The 17,500-nt window shown below is 53.6% G+C and overlaps 1 protein-coding gene across 1 annotated transcript in view; it reads left to right on the plus strand.

Annotated features, from left to right (window-relative positions):
- The first annotated feature begins 3,817 nt into the window (after window positions 1–3,817).
- The window catches only part of ulk1b (unc-51 like autophagy activating kinase 1), a 17,379-nt gene continuing 3,696 nt past the window's right edge, over window positions 3,818–17,500 (plus strand). Inside the window, exons 1-3 of the mRNA XM_078421177.1 lie at window positions 3,818–4,776; window positions 8,042–8,134; window positions 9,937–9,978. Coding sequence (XP_078277303.1) covers window positions 4,687–4,776; window positions 8,042–8,134; window positions 9,937–9,978 — 225 coding nt within the window. The 5' untranslated portion in view covers window positions 3,818–4,686. The remainder of the gene's footprint in view (window positions 4,777–8,041; window positions 8,135–9,936; window positions 9,979–17,500) is intronic.

A 17,500-nucleotide genomic window follows, 5' to 3' on the forward strand; every position in this document is an offset into this window, starting at 1 on the left:
GGCCTCACTCTGACAATGGAGGAGGCCCAGGACAGGAAGGTCAGATTGGGAATGATCCAATCTTTTTGGATTGTGGGAGGAAACCAGAGCACCCAGAGACAATAAACCCACACATGGTCACAGGGAGAACATACAAACTCCATACACACAGTTGCCAAACACTCCCCCTCCCACTCCCACACTGACCTCTCTGTCCTGGGCCTCCTCCATTGTCAGAGTGAGGCCCAGCGCTAACTGGAGGAACAGCACCTCATATTTCGCTTGGGCAGTTTACACCCCAGCGGTATGAACATTGACTTCTCTAACTTCAGATAGTCCCTGCTTTCCCTCTCTATCCCCTCCCCTTCCCAGTTCTCCCACTAGTCTTCCTGTCTCTGACTACATTCTATCTTTGTCCCGCCTGTTGTACTTCGTGGTCCGATATCTGTTATATCTTTGTTATGACTCTGGACGGACCACAAGTACACATGTTTAATATCACAACACCGCCCCCTCCCCTGACATCAGCCTGAAGAAGGGTCTCGACCCGAGACGTCACCCATTCCTTCTCTCCAGAGATGCTGCCTGACCCGCTGAGTTACTCCAGCACTTTGTGTCTACCTTCGATTTAAACCAGCATCTGCAGTTTGTTTTCTCCCCACACTGACCTTCCTGTCCTGGGCCTCCTCTATTGTTAGAGTGAGGCCCAGAGCAAATTGGAGGAACAGCACCTCATATTCCACTTGGGCAGCTCACACCCCAGTGTTATGAACTTCTACAACTTCAAATGATACTTGCGTCCCCTCTCTCTCCGCCCCTCTCCACCCCGGTCATCGCACTGGTTTCACTGTCGTCTTTTGAGTTTCACTGTCTGGTTCACTCGTTATCACCTTCCCCACAGCCAACAATAGACCATTGTGGGCTCCACCTTTTCTCGATCATCGTTGCTGGCTTTGATTTGTCCTTCTTTTGTCCGATGTACCTTTTTCATATCACTCATTACCCTCTCCCCTGGTTCAGTCTGAAGAAGGGTCTCGACCCGAGACGCCACCCATTCCTTCTCTCCAGAGATGCTGCCTTAGTTACTCCAGCGTTTTGTGTTTATCTCCGGTGTAAACCGGCATCTGCAGTTCCTTCCTTCACATTTTGCCAGCACCGGTGGTCGGGATGGAACACGGGTCTGTGGCGCTGTGAGGCAGCAGCACTACCCACCGACAGTTGCTCCCGGCTGTTACCAGGCAACTGACTCATCCGACCACAACCTGAGAGCGGTGTTGAACTACTATCAATAGACAATAGGTGCAGGAGGAGGCCATTCGGCCCTACGAGCCAGCACCGCCATGCAATGTGATCATGGCTGATCATTCTCAATCAGTACCCCGTTCCTGCCTTCTCCCCATACCCCCTGACTCCGCTATCCTTAAGAGCTCTATCCAGCTCTCTCTTGAATGCATTCAGAAAATTGGCCTCCACTGCCCTCTGAGGCAGAGAATTCTACAGATTCACAACTCTCTGACTGAAAAGGTTTTTCCTTATCTCAGTTCTAAATGGCCGACCCCTTATTCTTAAACTGTGGCCCCTTGTTCTGGACTCCCCCAACATTGGGAACATGTTTCCTGCCTCTAACGTGTCCAACCCCTTAATAATCTTATACGTTTCGATAAGATCCCCTCTCATCCTTCTAAATTCCAGTGTATACAAGCCTAGTCGCTCCAGTCTTTCAACATATGACAGTCCCGCCATTCCGGGAATTAACCTAGTAAACCTACGCTGCACGCCCTCAATAGCAAGAATATCCTTCCTCAAATTTGGAGACCAAATCTACCTCCTTGGTGACCCTTGGACTATCCTTGATCAGACTTGGCTGGCTTTACCTTGCACGAAACGTTATTCCCTTATCATGTATCTGTGCTGTTCAGGAAGGAACTGCAGATGCTGGTTTAAACCGAAGATAGACACAAAATGCTGGAGTAACTCAGCAGGACAGGCAGCATCTCTGGAGAGAAGGAATGGGTGACGTTTCGGGTCTAGAAAGGTCTGAAGACGGGTCGCCCATCCCTTCTCTCCAGAGACGCTGCCTGTCCCACTGAGTTACTCCAGCGTTTTGTGTCTATCTTCACGTATCTGTACACTGTGGACGGTTCGTTTGTAATGGTGTGTTGTCTTTCCGCTGACTGATTAGCACACAACAAAAGCCTTTCACGGTATCTCGGTACACGTGACATTAAACTAGACTGAGCTGTGCCATTACACACAGAACTGCTGGTCACTGTGACCTGGCAGTTCACACAGTTTCAGTTCTGGGTAAACACCAGCAAGAGGATTTGCCGAGCTCAGCAATAACTCAGCTCTGACAGAAATCAGACGTGACTTCGCATTAGTTTAGTTTAGAGATACAGTGCGGAAACAGGCCCTTCGGCCCATCGAGTCCGCACCGACCTGTGATCCCCGCACACTAACACTATCCTACACACGAGGGGCAATCTTTAACCGAAGCCAATTAACCTTCAAACCTGCACGTCTTTGGAGTGTGTGAGGAAACCGGAGCGCCCGGAGAAAACCCACGCAGGTCACGGGGAGAACGTACAAACTCCGTACAGACAGCGCCCGTAGTCGGGATGGAACCCGGGTCTCCGGCGCTGTGAGGCAGCAGCTCTACCCGCTGCACCACTGTGCCGACCCAAACCTGTTTCTCTCTCCACAGAGGCTGCCTGACCGACTGAGTGCTCGCACTTTGTAAACAAACGTTTATATTTGGCGGTCATAGTTTCATTGGCAAATGGAACAACAACTCTTAAAGATGTTTAATGGGGTTTGTGCATGAGGTGGTCAGAGCTGAACCAACCACTGGTCTCAAGGAAGAATAGGGTGGGCATTCTGTACCAACACCCCCCCCCCCCCCCACCCACACTCCAACCCCCACCCACTCCCTCCCCCACCCACAGCCCCTCCCCCACCCACAGCCTCCCCTACCCACTCACTCCCTCCCCCCTCCCCCACCCACACCCCCTCCCCCAACCACACCTCCCCCTCCACTCCCTCCCCCACCAACACCCCCTCCCCCACCCCTTCCCCCACCCACACCCCTTCACCTTCCCCCACCCCTTCCCCCCCACCCCTTCCATCATCCCCTCCCCTTCCCCACCCCTTCCCTCACCACACCCCTCCCCCACCCCCACCCCTTCCCTCACCCTTCCCTCACCCCACCCCCTCCCCCATGCCTTCCCACACCCCCACCCTCACCCACACGCCGTCCTTGTCTAAACAGCAACATGTGGCCGCCACTTTTCCCGCTGTGATGCAGACATTTAGCAACGCGCCGCTCAAAGCGACAACAACAGATGATTCCCCGTCTCTCCCCCCCCCCATGTGCATGTGTGTGTCTCCCCCCCCCCCCCATGTGTGTGTGTGTGTGTGTCCCCCCCCCCCCCATGTGTGTGTGTGTGTGTGTGTGTCTCTCTCTGTTATTAGCTGGAGTTTCCGCTTCTCAGCACAAACCAGGCGCTTGTGTGATTTCAGCACAGAGAGAGAGAGAGAGAGAAGGGGAGGGAGAAGGGGAGGAGAGAGGGAGAGAGAGGGGGGGGGAGGAGAGAGAGAGAAGGGGGTGGGAGAGAGAGAAAATGGGAGAGAGAGAAAATGGGAGAGAGAGAGAGAGAGAGAAGGGGAGGAGAAAGAGAGAGAAGGGGAGGGAGAAGGGGAGGAGAGAGGGAGAGAGAGAGAGAGAGAGAGAGAGAGAGAGAGAAGGGGAGGGGAGGAGAGATAGAGAAGGGGAGGGAGAGAGGGAGAGAGAGAGAGAGAGAGAGAAGGGGAGGGGAGGAGAGATAGAGAAGGGGAGGGAGAGAGGGAGGGGAGAGAGAGAAAACAAAAACAAGGAGAGAGAGAGCGGGCAGTATCAGCATCCTTTATGCGGCCGCTGTGACCGGTCTCTGTCTCTGCGCCAGTGTAGCAACTCGCCGCTACTGTTGCCGCCGCTGTATCGCTACTGTTGCCGCTGTATCGCCGCTGTATCGCTACTGTTGCCGCTGTATCGCTACTGTTGCCGCTGTATCGCTGCTGTTGCCGCTGTATCGCTGCTGTTGCCGCTGTATCGCTACTGTTGCCGCTGTATCGCTACTGTTGCCGCTGTATCGCTGCTGTTGCCGCTGTATCGCTACTGTTGCCGCTGTATCGCTACTGTTGCCGCTGTATCGCTGCTGTTGCCGCTGTATCGCTGCTGTTGCCGCTGTATCGCTACTGTTGCCGCTGTATCGCTGCTGTTGCCGCTGTATCGCTGCTGTTGCCGCTGTATCGCTGCTGTTGCCGCTGTATCGCTGCTGTTGCCGCTGTATCGCTGCTGTTGCCGCTGTATCGCTACTGTTGCCGCTGTATCGCTGCTGTTGCCGCTGTATCGAGCGCCGGGAGAGCGTTGCGGCCCCAGTCCCTGCTCTATCCCCTTCCCCGTCCCTGCCCTGCGGCGGCCGGGCCATGGCAGGCCGTGTGTGAGTGTGTGTGAGTGTGCAAGTGTGAGTGTGTGTGCAAGTGTGTGAGTGAGTGTGAGCATGAGGCCGGCGCACAGTCCCGGGGTGGTGGCGAGAGGGAGGAGTAACAGCGGCCCCGACTCCACCACCTCCCCCGGCCGCCCGTGAGAGCTCGGCCGCCCGCCCGGCCCGCCTTGCCCGCCCGGCCTGGAGCTGAGGCCGGGGAGCGGGAGCGGGAGCGGGAGCGGGGATGGAGACCGTGGGCAGGTTCGAGTTCAACAGGAAGGATCTGATCGGACACGGGGCGTTCGCCGTCGTCTTCAAAGGCCGCTGCACCGAGGTAGGGGCCGGGCCGGGCACTGGGACAGGGCAGGGACTGGCACTGGGACTGGCACTGGGACTGGCACTGGGACTGGCACTGGGACTGGCACTGGGACTGGCACTGGGACTGGCACTGGGATCAGGGCAGGGACTGGCTGGGACTGGCACTGGGACAGGGCAGGGACTGGCTGGGACTGGGACTGGCACTGGGACAGGGCAGGGACTGGCACTGGGACAGGGCAGGGACTGGCACTGGGACAGGGCAGGGACTGGCACTGGGACAGGGCAGGGACTGGCACTGGGACAGGGCAGGGACTGGCACTGGGACAGGGCAGGGACTGGCTGGGACTGGGACTGGCACTGGGACAGGGCAGGGACTGGCACTGGGACAGGGCAGGGACTGGCACTGGGACAGGGCAGGGACTGGCACTGGGACAGGGCAGGGACTGGCACTGGGACAGGGCAGGGACTGGCACTGGGACAGGGCTGGGACTGGCACTGGGACAGGGCAGGGACTGGCACTGGGACAGGGCAGGGACTGGCACTGGGACAGGGCAGGGACTGGCACTGGGACAGGGCAGGGACTGGCACTGGGACAGGGCAGGGACTGGCTGGGACTGGCACTGAGGCTGGGCTGGGCACGGGTCGGGTAAGGACAGGGTGGCTAACAGGGCAAGACAGGCCGCTTGGCCCCCGCACCACCCACCCACTCACTCCCCAGCAAGACAAGCTGGGACATGTCCACTCCACCCACACTCACAACACATCCCAATATTAGCGTCACAAATTAAAGAACATATGGGTCGGGTCAGGTCAGAGTGTTCCACTAAACAGCACGAAATATCGTGTTGTGCAGTAAGGTACCGCAGATACTGCTTTACACCGAACAATATGACTGTCAGATGATGAAAGAGACTGTCAGATCAGGAGAGAGACTGTCAGATCAGGAGAGATTGGAAAGACTAGGCTTGTATTCACTGGAGTTTAGAAGGATGAGAGGGGATCTTATAGAGACGTATAAAATTATAAAAGGACTGGACAAACTAGATGCAGGAAAAATGTTCCCAATGTTGGGGGAGTCCAGAACCAGGGGCCACACAGTCTAAGAATAAAGGGGAGGCCATTTAAAACTGAGGTGAGAAGGAACTTTTTCACCCAGAGAGTTGTGAATTTGTGGGATTCTCTGCCACAGAAGGCAGTGGAGGCCGATTCACTGGATGGATTTAAGAGAGAGTTAGATAGAGCTCTTGGGGCTAGTGGAATCAAGGGGTATGGGGAGAAGGCAGGCACGGGTTACTGATTGTGGATGATCAGCCATGATCACAATGAATGGTGGTGCTGGCTCTATGGGTCGAATGGCCTCTTCCTGCACCTATTTTCTATGTTTCTATAAGAAACAAAATGCTGGAGTAACTCAGCGGGTCAGGCAGCATCTCTGGAGAAAAGGAATGGGTGACGTTTCGGGTCGAGACCCTTCTTCAGACTAGTATACTAGAAAAATTAGTTGTACGTCAATATAATATATAGTAAAAAAGTAATATAAATCTAAGTCAGAAAACAGTCTATCTGGTCAGAAATATGTTTTCTTGCAATTAGAAGCTTAACCATCAATTAGCCATCAGTGATTCCCCAAAGTGAACATTTAATGTGGTTGTAAGGTGTTGCAGGGACATGTACAATCACAAGGGTAATAGTGAGGGCCGTTGATCAAAGCAAGACTTCCACTCCCAGCTCAGAGAAGGCAAACATAAATGAGGCGGACAAAAGCAGAGGTTCAAAGACGTCTGAAAGGGCAGCATGAAGAAATGGGGGATGGACGTGGACAATTGGGAGACCAATGGCAAGGACAGGAAACTCTGGCCAACAGTGGAGGAAAATAACTGCAGATGCTGGTACAAATCGAAGGCATGCTGGAGTAACTCAGCAGGTCAGGCAGCATCTAGGAGAGAGGGAATGGGTGACGTTTCAGGTCAATCCTCAGTCTGAAGAAGGGTCTCGACCCGAAACGTCACCATTCCCTCTCTCCTGAGATGCTGCCTGACCCGCTGAGTTACTCCAGCATTTTGTGATACCTTCAATAGACAATAGGTGCAGGAGGAGGCCATTCGGCCCTTCAAGCCAGCACCGCCATTCAATGTGATCATGGCTGATCATTCTCAATCAGTACCCCGTTCCTGCCTTCTCCCCATACCCCCTGACTCCGCTATCCTTAAGAGCTCTATCTAGCTCTCTCTTGAATGCATTCAGAGAATTGGCCTCCACTGTCTTCTGAGGCAGAGAATTCCACAGATTCACAACTCTCTGACTGAAAAAGTTTTTCCTCATCACAGTTCTAAATGGCCTACCCCTTATTCTTAAATTGTGGCCCCTTGTTCTGGACTCCCCCAACATTGGGAACATGTTTCCTGTCTCTAACGTGTCCAACCCCTTAATAATGTTATACGTTTCGATAAGATCCCCTCTCATCCTTCTAAATTCCAGTGTATACAAGCCTAGTCGCTCCAGTCTTTCAACATACGACAGTCCCGCCATTCCGGGAATTAACCTAGTGAACCTACGCTGCACGCCCTCAATAGCAAGAATATCCTTCCTCAAATTTGGAGACCAAATCTACCTCCTTGGTGACCCTTGGACTATCCTTGGTCAGACGTGGCTGGCTTTACCTTGCACGAAACGTTATTCCCTTATCATGTATCTGTGCTGTGCAGGAAGGAACTGCAGATGCTGGTTTAAACCGAAGATAAACACAAAATGCTGGAGTAACTCAGCAGGTCAGACAGCATCTCTGGAGAGAAGGAATGGGTGACGTTTCGGGTCTAGAAAGGTCTGAAGACGGGTCGCCCATCCCTTCTCTCCAGAGACGCTGCCTGTCCCGCTGAGTTACTCCAGCGTTTTGTGTCTATCTTCATGTATCTGTACACCAAAACTGTACACAGTACTCCAGGTGCGGTCTCACTAGGGCCCTGTACAACTACAGAAGGACCTCTTTGCTCCTATACTCAACTCCTCTTGTTATGAAGGCCAACATTCCATTGGCTTTCTTCACTGCCTGCTGTACCTGCATGCTTAGAAGTAAAATTAGAAGTAAAGATAAGGAAACGAAAAGTGAGGCAGCAACAATCAAAGCCTGATCTGACGTCTGGAATTAACTGCCAAATGGGGACTAGCTTAGATGGGGGAACTTGGTTGGCATGGACATATTGGGCCGAAGGGCCTGTTTCCGAGCTCTGTGACTCTCAGTATATGAAACATAATTGTATTATGATTGCTATTTTTTTTTCCAGAAACATGATTGTGAAGTTGCCATTAAATGCATTAACAAGAAAAACTTAATAAAATCTCAAACCCTTCTGGGAAAGGAAATTAAGATATTAAAGGTAAGAGTGCCGTTTGATTTGCCATTTATAACAGGTATAACAGGTATAACACAGCTTTATTTGTCGTCCGGTACCGAAGTACCGAACGAAACTACATAGCAGTCATAGAAAAAAAAAAGAACACAAGACACATAGCCCCAACACAAACGTCCATCACAGTGACTCCAAACACCCCCTCACTGTGATGGAGGCAACAAAACTTCCACTCTCTTCCCCACGCCCACGGACAGACAGGTCGTCCCCGACCGACCCGCACAGTCCCCGCACCGGGCGCTGAAACGTCCCGAGGCCGAACCGGGCGATGAAAGGCCCGCGACCAAGCCTTGCGCAGCTAAGTCCCGTGGTCGAGCCGCACCGGGCGATGTCAAGTCCGCAGCCTAGCCGCACCGGGCGATGTTAAGCCCCGCAGCCGAGCTGCACCGGGCGATGTTAAGCCCCGCAGCCGAGCTGCACCGGGCACTGTTAAGCCCCGCAGCCGAGCCGCACCAGCGGTGAAAAGTCCCGCAGCCGAGCTGCACCGGGCGATGTTAAGCCCCGCAGCCGAGCTGCACCGGGCGGTGTTAAGCCCCGCAGCCGAGCTGCACCGGGCACTGTTAAGTCCAGCGGCCAAGCCGCACCGGGATGTAAAGTCCAGCGGCCGAGCCGCACCGGGATGTAAAGTCCAGCGGCCAAGCCGCAGCGGGCGATGTTAGGCCCCGCAGCCGAGCCGCACCAGCGGTGAAAAGTCCCGCAGCCGAGCTGCACCAGGCGATGTTAAGCCCCGCAGCCGAGCTGCACCGGGCGGTGTTAAGCCCCGCAGCCGAGCTGCACCGGGCACTGTTAAGTCCAGCGGCCAAGCCGCACCGGGATGTAAAGTCCAGCGGCCGAGCCGCACCGGGATGTAAAGTCCAGCGGCCAAGCCGCAGCGGGCGATGTTAGGCCCCGCAGCCGAGCCGCACCACGCGCCGTGAGGAAGAGAAAAGTCCCCCCACCACCACCACCACCAACCCCTCCCACACATACACAACCAAAAAAATATATATAAAAACCATCCCAACACCGACACAACAAAAAAAGGGGAAAAAAAGACGGACAGACTGCTAGTCAGCCGCTGCCGTTAGGCGCCGCCACGTGACATTTAACCGACTGACTGACCGACTGACTGACTGACATAGAAACATAGAAAATAGGTGCAGGAGTAGGCCATTCGGCCATTCGAGCCTGCACCGCCATTCAATATGATCATGGCTGATCATCCAACTCAGTATCCTGTACCTGCCTTCTCTCCATACCCCTGATCCCTTTAGCCACAAGGGCCACATCTAACTCCCTCTTAAATATAGCCAATGAACTGGCCTCAACTACCTTCTGTGGCAGAGAATTCCACAGATTCACCACTCTGTGTGAAAAAATGTTTTCTCATCTCGGTCCTAAAAGACTTACCCCTTATCCTTAAGCTGTGACCCCTGGTTCTGGACTTCCCCAACATCGGGAACAATCTTCCCGCATCTAGCCTCTCCAACCCCTTAAGAATTTTATGTTTCTATAAGATCCCCCCTCAGTCTTCTAAATTCCAGCGAGTACAAGCCTAGTCTATCCAGTCTTTCTTCATATCCAGTCTTTCTGACCGACCGACTGACTGACTGACTGACTGACCGACTGGCTGACTGACTGGCTGACCGACCGACTGACTGACTGACTGACTGACTGACTGACTGACCGACTGGCTCAGAGGTCAGGGGTTTGGAACCGCGGGATGTTTTGAGGCTTTGTTTTAAACCTGTGGTTTTACCAATGTGAGTTATTATTTCCTTTTTTTTCAGGAACTGGAGCATGACAATATTGTGGCACTTTATGACTTTCAGGTAACGGCATGTTTACATTGGTTGAAAGGTTGGAGGCTTTAGACTTTACCTTTAAGGATGCAGCGCAGAAGCAGGCCCTTCGGCCCATCGAGTGTGTGACAACCAGCTATCACACTAACGCTATCCTACACACACTGGGGACAATTTACAATTTCACCGAAGCCAATTAACCCTCAACCCCGCACGTCTTTGGAGTGTGGGAGGGAACCGGAGCACCCGGAGAAAACCCACGCAGGTCACGGGGAGTACGTACAAACTCCATACAGACAGCACCCGTGGTCAGGATGGAACCCGGGTCTCTGGCGCCATGAGGCAGCAGCTCTACCCGCTGCACCACCGTGCCACACCACAACTGTAAATCTGAAATAAAACAGAAAATGTGATATTTAATGTGTTGAGACAGCCTCTGTGGTGAAAGATCTGTGGAGTTTCAAATATAAGAACCAGCTTTTTTTTTATTAGCGTGGGTGTCAGGGGTTACGGGGAGAAGGCAGGAGAATGGGGTTGAGAGGGAGTTTCAGGTCGAGACCAAACTGAGTCTCAGTCTGAAGAAGGGTCTCAACCCGAAACGTCACCCATTCCTTCTCTCCAGAGATGCTGCCTGACCCGCTGAGTTACTCCAGCACTCTGTGAAACGTCACCTATCCATGTTCTCCACAGATGCTGCCTGCCCCGCTGAGTTACTCCAGCATTTTGTGTCTATCTAAAAGAAGATTGGTGTTGAGAGTGGGTTTTTGTTGCCCATTTGATCAGGAACTGATTGGGACAGTTTACGCCTGGCCCTGTGCTTATTGGTATGATTGATGGGTCAGGTTGGGTTGGGTGGTAGACCCAAAGTGCTGGAGATTATGTTGGGTTGGGTTGGGTGGTAGACCCAAAGTGCTGGAGGTTGGGTTGGGTTGGGTTGGGTGGTTGACCCAAAGTGCTGGAGGTTGGGTTGTGTTGGGTGGTAGACCCAAAGTGCTGGAGGTTGGGTTGGGTTGGGTGGCAGACCCAAAGGGAGGTTGGGTTGGGTTGGGTGGTAGACCCAAAGTGCTGGATGTGTGTTGGGTTGGGTGGTAGACCCAAAGTGCTGGATGTTGGGTTGGGTGGTAGACCCAAAGTGCTGGATGTTGTGTTGGGTTGGGTGGTTGACCCAAAGTGCTGGATGTTGTGTTGGGTTGGGTGGTTGACCCAAAGTGCTGGGGATTGTGTTGGGTTGGGTGGTAGACCCAAAGTGCTGGAGATTATGTTGGGTTGGGTTGGGTGGTAGACCCAAAGTGCTGGAGGTTGGGTTGGGTTGGGTTGGGTTGGGTTGGGTGGTTGACCCAAAGTGCTGGAGGTTGGGTTGTGTTGGGTGGTAGACCCAAAGTGCTGGAGGTTGGGTTGGGTGGTAGACCCAAGGTGCTGGAGGTTGGGTTGGGTGGTTGACCCAAGGTGCTGGGGGTTGTGTTGGGTTGGGTGCTAGACCCAAGGTGCTGGAGGTTGGGTTGTGTGGTAGACCCAAGGTGCTGGGGGTTGGGTTGGGTTGGGTGGTTGACCCAAGGTGCTGGGGGTTGGGTTGGGTGGTAGACCCAAAGTGCTGGGGGTTGGGTTGTGTGGTAGATCCAAGGTGCTGGGGGTTGGGTTGGGTGGTTGACCCAAGGTGCTGGGGGTTGGGTTGGGTGGTTGACCCAAGGTGCTGGAGGTTGGGTTGTGTGGTAGACCCAAGGTGCTGGATGTTGTGTTGGGTTGGGTGGTTGACCCAAAGTGCTGGGGATTGTGTTGGGTTGGGTGGTAGACCCAAAGTGCTGGAGATTATGTTGGGTTGGGTGGTAGACCCAAAGTGCTGGAGGTTGGGTTAGGTTGGGTTGGGTTGGGTGGTTGACCCAAAGTGCTGGAGGTTGGGTTGGGTTGGGTGGTTGACCCAAAGTGCTGGAGGTTGGGTTGTGTTGGGTGGTAGACCCAAAGTGCTGGAGGTTGTGTTGTGTTGGGTGGTAGACCCAAAGTGCTGGAGGTTGGGTTGGGTGGTAGACCCAAAGTGCTGGAGGTTGGGTTGGGTGGTTGACCCAAAGTGCTGGAGGTTGGGTTGGGTGGTTGACCCAAGGTGCTGGAGGTTGGGTTGGGTGGTTGACCCAAAGTGCTGGAGGTTGGGTTGTGTTGGGTGGTAGACCCAAAGTGCTGGAGGTTGGGTTGGGTGGTAGACCCAAGGTGCTGGAGGTTGGGTTGGGTGGTTGACCCAAGGTGCTGGAGGTTGGGTTGGGTGGTTGACCCAAGGTGCTGGAGGTTGGGTTGGGTGGTTGACCCAAGGTGCTGGGGGTTGTGCCTGCTGAGCCAAGCCCTCTACAAGTCTCCCTGAGCTTACAGTGCAATGTTCTCCCCATTGCCCCCTGCCGCCGGCCTGTGCGCCTGCGTGCAGGAACCAACAGCTGATCGCATTGTTGCTGTTTTCCGGGGGGCGCAGTGCGCCTGCGCCGCCGCAGTGGCCGCTGGGAGTTGTAGTCCACTTCCGCCTGTGTGTGGCAATGGGAACCAAATGCAACTCAATATAATACAATCTACCTCAAGTCAAGTTTATTTGTCACGTACACATACACGATGTGCAGTGAAATGAAAATGGCAATGCCTGCGGATTGTGCACAAAAAAGAATTACAGTTACAGCATATAAATAAAGTGAATAAAGATAATACAGAGAAGACAAAATTTAGTCCCTGGAGTTATAATAGTTAACAGTCCTGATAGCCTGTGGGAAGAAACTACGTCTCATCCTCTCCGTTTCCACAGCGTGACAGCGGAGGCGTTTGCCTGATCGTAGCATCTGGAACAGTCTGTTGCTGGGGTGGTAGGGGTCCCTCATGATCTTGCTTGCTCTGGATCATAGAAACATAGAAACATAGAAAATAGGTGCAGGAGTAGGCCATTCGGCCCTTCGAGCCTGCACCGCCATTCAATATGATCATGGCTGATCATCCAGCTCAGTAGCCCGTACCTGCCTTCTCTCCATACCCACTGATCCCTTTAGCAAAAAGGGCCACATCTGTGTGAAGAAATGTTTTCTCATCTCGGTCCTAAAAGACCTCCCCCTTATCCTTAAGCTGTGACCCCTGGTTCTGGACTCCCCCAACATCGGGAACAATCTTCCCGCATCTAGCCTCTCCAACCCCTTAAGAATTTTATATGTTTCTATAAGATCCCCCCTCAGTCTTCTAAATTCCAGCGAGTACAAGCCCAGTCTATCCAGTCTTTCCTCATATGAAGGTCCCGCCATCCCAGGGATCAATCTGGTGAACCTTCTCTGTACTCCCTCTAAGGCAAGAACGTCTTTCCTCAGGTTAGGAGACCAGAACTGCACACAATACCCCAGGTGCGATCTGCACCTCCTGATGTATAGGTCCTGCAGGGGGGCGAGTATAGTTCCCATGGTGCGTTCTGCTGAACGCACTACTCTCTGCAGGGCCTTCCTGGCCTGGGCAGAGCTGTTCCCAAACCAGACTGTAATGTTGCCGGACAGGATGCTCTCTACAGCCCCAGAGTAGAAGCAATGAAGGACCCTCAGAGACACTCTGAATTTCCTCAGCTGTCTAAGGTGGTAAAGGCGCTGCTTTGCCTTACCCACCAGTGCGGCAATGTGCGTTGCCCACGTCAGATCCTCTGTGATGTGGACTCCCAAGTATTTAAAACTGCTCACCCTATCCACAGTAGACCCATTTATCTCCAGTGGCGTGTACGTCCTTGGATGTTGAGCCCTTCTAAAGTCCACAATCAGCTCCTTAGTTTTAGTGACATTCAAGAGGAGGCTATTGTCCTGACACCAGAGTGCCAGATCAGCCACCTCCTCCCGGTAGGCCTCGTTTATTGTCATTGTACAGGGCTACAACGAGATTGGGAATGCGCCTCCCATACGATGCAATAAATTAATTAGCTAATCAGTATAAATTTATACATCCCAGTGAAACAAAATTAGAAACAGTTTTAAAACAGAATAAAGTGCAAGTAGGTCTGTGCCGGTTCACTGTACGATGTGACCATTCGACTCAGCAGGACCGGTTCATAGCAGCTATGGCCCTGGGGATGAAGCTGTTCCTGAGTCTGGAGGTGCGGGCCTAGAAGGCCTTGTATCGTCTGCCCGATGGTAGAAGTTCGAACAGACTATTGCAGGGGTGTGAGGGATCTTTGTGGATGCTGGTGGCTTTTCTGAGGCATCGTGTGTTGTAGATGCCCTCCAAGGCTGGTAGCTGTGTTCCGATAGTCTCTCCAGGGACTTGGCAGAGGGGTGAGAGTGTAGCATGCAGTGTGTGGGGAGATTGCATGCAACACATGTGGAAACACAGTTAAAGTTGCTAGTCAAAGCCCCTTTAACACAGTTAAAGTCAAAGCCCCCTTCATCTAGGGCAGCACGGTGGCGCAGCGGTAGAGTTGCTGCCTCACAGCGCCAGAGACCCGAGTTCGACCCTGACCTCGGATGCTGTCTGTATGGAGTTTGCACGTTCTTCTCGTGACCGTGTGGGTTTTCTACGGGTGCTCCGGTTTCCTCCCACCATCCTATAAAAGGACTGGACAAGCTAGATGCAGGAAAAAATGTTCCCAATGTTGGGCGAGTCCAGAACCAGGGGCCACACAGTCTAAGAATAAAGGGGAGGCCATTTAAAACTGAGGTGAGAAAAAAACTTTTTCACCCAGAGAGTTGTGAATTTGTGGAATTCTCTGCCACAGAGGGCAGTGGAGGCCGATTCACTGGATGAATTTAAAAGAGAGTTAGATAAAGCTCTAGGGGCTAGTTGGAATCAAGGGATATGGGGAGAAGGCAGGCACGGGTTACTGATTGTGGATGATCAGCCATGATCACAATGAATGGCTGTGCTGACTCGAAGGGCCAAATGGCCTCCTCCTGCACCTATTTTCTCTGTTTCTGTTTCATCCAGGACATAGTTTGGCTTCAGTAAAAATTGTAAATTGTCCCCAGTGTGTGTAGGATAGTGTTAGTGCGCGGGGATCGCTGGTTGGTGATCAAACCAGGGCCTGTTTCTGTGCTGTATCTTTAAAACAGAAAACTAATCTGCTTTGTCAAGCCGCTTTAGAATTTTATATGTTTAAATAAGGTCACCCCTCATTTTTCTGAACTCCAAGGAAAACAGACTCAAACAGTGAACCATTCTACATTTCCTTATCAACGTCTGCTTTGCTCTGTCGTTTTCACACCTTACCCTTCCATATCTCTAAACCCCCTCTCCCCTGACTCTCAGTCTGAAGAAGGGTCTCGACCCGAAACGTCACCCATTCCTTCTCTCCAGAGATGCTGCCTGACCTGCTCAGTTACTCCAGCATTTTGTGAATAAATACCTTCGATTTGTACCAGCATCTGCAGTTATTTTCTTATACTTCTCTCCAGAGATGCTGCCTGTCCCGCTGAGTTACTCCAGCATCTTCTGTCTACCTTCAGTGTTGAAGCAGCATCCTTCTACACAAACTCTCTGACCTCTCATCACAGGGCGAACCTCTCAGAACAACGCCGGAGGCAACTGTATTTGTGATTTATCACAGTGTTCCTGGTGTCGTCTGGTTAATAAATAAATGTGGGCTGTTAGAGATAGATAAACAAACCGGCTATTTTATGGCTGTCTCCCAGTCTCAAGGTCAGCGTAGCTGATACCAAAGATAATAGACCACTCGACCCTAAAAACCCTAGTGTCACGGCACCATTTTAGTCGGCAGAAACTTGCAGAGACATTTAAAAAGAAAAATAACAAAAATGTGTGAATCGATAGATGAGATATATTCTGCATTTTTATGGTATCATCACACATACTGTTCCCCCAAAACACTGATTACACTGCGAGAGGCAGAGCAAACGGCGGGTTTTGCTTACTAAAATGGTGGACGTTACGCTCCTTTGCGTACTACACCAGTATAGGCAATTTCTACTATCTTTGTCATGCAGATCAAAGCCTGCAATTCTTCATGTCCGCTTCCTGACAGGGCTTTAATGGAGGGAGAGCTAACAGCACCAGCGGCCTCAGTCCGAGCTCCCGTCTTTCACTTAAGGGTTGCCAACTGTCCCGTATTAGCCGGGACATCCCGTATTTCGTGCTAAAATCAGTTTGCCCCGTCTACGGGACCGCCCTTGTCCCGTATTAGTAGGGTTGCCAACCTCCTCACTCCCAAACACGGGACAAAGGGTGACGTCACCGCCCCGCGCCCTGCGCCCCACGCGACCTCACCCAGCCAGCGGCCACGTGCTCCCGCTCCACCAATGACGGCCGCTCCCTCCCCTGACATCAGTCTGAAGAAGGGTCTCGACCTGAAACGTCACCCATTCCTTCTCTCCCGAGATGCTGCCTGACCCGTGGAGTTACTCCAGCATTTTGTGTCTACCTGCTCTTCATCTAGATCTTTACCACTCTCTGGGTTAGGGAATTACAGCGATTCACCACCCTTCATAAGTGATAGGAGCAGAATTAGGCCATTCGGCCCATCAAGTCTACTCTGCCATTCAATCATGGCTGATCTATCTCTCCCTCCTAACCCCATTCTCCTGCCTTCTCCCCATCACCCCTGACACCCGCACTGATCAACAATCTTGAGAAGTTGAGATTTTGGACGCTTGGTGAAGTTTGAAATTAGCTCATTTTTGTCGCCATGTTCGTAAGTCATCGGTGCAGAATTATTCCATTCGTTGTGTTGACCCTTCTTCAGACTGGTGGGTGGATACAGGGGAGGGGGTGTGAGGGGAGGGGAGGGGGCGTGAGGGGAGGGGGTGTGAGGGGTGGGGGTGTGGGGTGAGGGGGTGTGTGGTGAGGGGGTGTGAGGGGAGGGGGTGTGTGGTGAGGGGGTGTGAGGGGGGGGGTGTGGTGAGGGGGTGTGGGGGGGTGAGGGGAGGGGGTGTGAGGGGAGGGGAGGGGGCGTGAGGGGAGGGGAGGGGAGGGGAGGGGGTGTGAGGGGGGAGGGGAGGGGAGGGGGTGTGAGGGGAGGGGAAGGGAGGGGGTGTGAGGGGAGGGGGTGTGAGGGGAGGGGGTGTGAGGGGAGGGGAGGGGAGGGGAGGGGAGGGGGTGTGAGGGGAGGGGAGGGGAGGGGTGTGAGGGGAGGGGAGGGGGTGTGAGGGGAGGGGAGGGGAGGGGAGGGGGTGTGAGGGGAGGGGAGGGGAGGGGGTGTGAGGGGAGGGGAGGGGAGGGGGTGTGAGGGGAGGGGAGGGGAGGGGTTGTGAGGGGAGGGGAGGGGAGGGGAGGGGGTGTGAGGGGAGGGGAGGGGAGGGGGTGTGAGGGGAGGGGAGGGGGTGTGAGGGGAGGGGGTGTGAGGGGGAGGGGGTGTGAGGGGAGGGGAGGGGGTGTGAGGGGAGGGGAGGGGAGGGGGTGTGAGGGGAGGGGAGGGGGTGTGAGGGGAGGGGAGGGGGTGTGAGGGGAGGGGGTGAGGTGAGGGGAGTGGGTGAGGTGAGGGGAGTGGGTGAGGTGAGGGGAGGGGGTGAGGTGAGGGGGTGTGAGGGGAGGGGGTGTGAGGGGAGGGGGTGTGAGGGGAGGGGGTGAGATGAGGGGGTGTGTGGGAGGGGGTGAGGTGAGGGAGGGTGAGGTG

Source organism: Rhinoraja longicauda, chromosome 25, assembly GCF_053455715.1.
Source record: "Rhinoraja longicauda isolate Sanriku21f chromosome 25, sRhiLon1.1, whole genome shotgun sequence".
Classification (NCBI taxonomy): domain Eukaryota; kingdom Metazoa; phylum Chordata; class Chondrichthyes; order Rajiformes; family Arhynchobatidae; genus Rhinoraja; species Rhinoraja longicauda.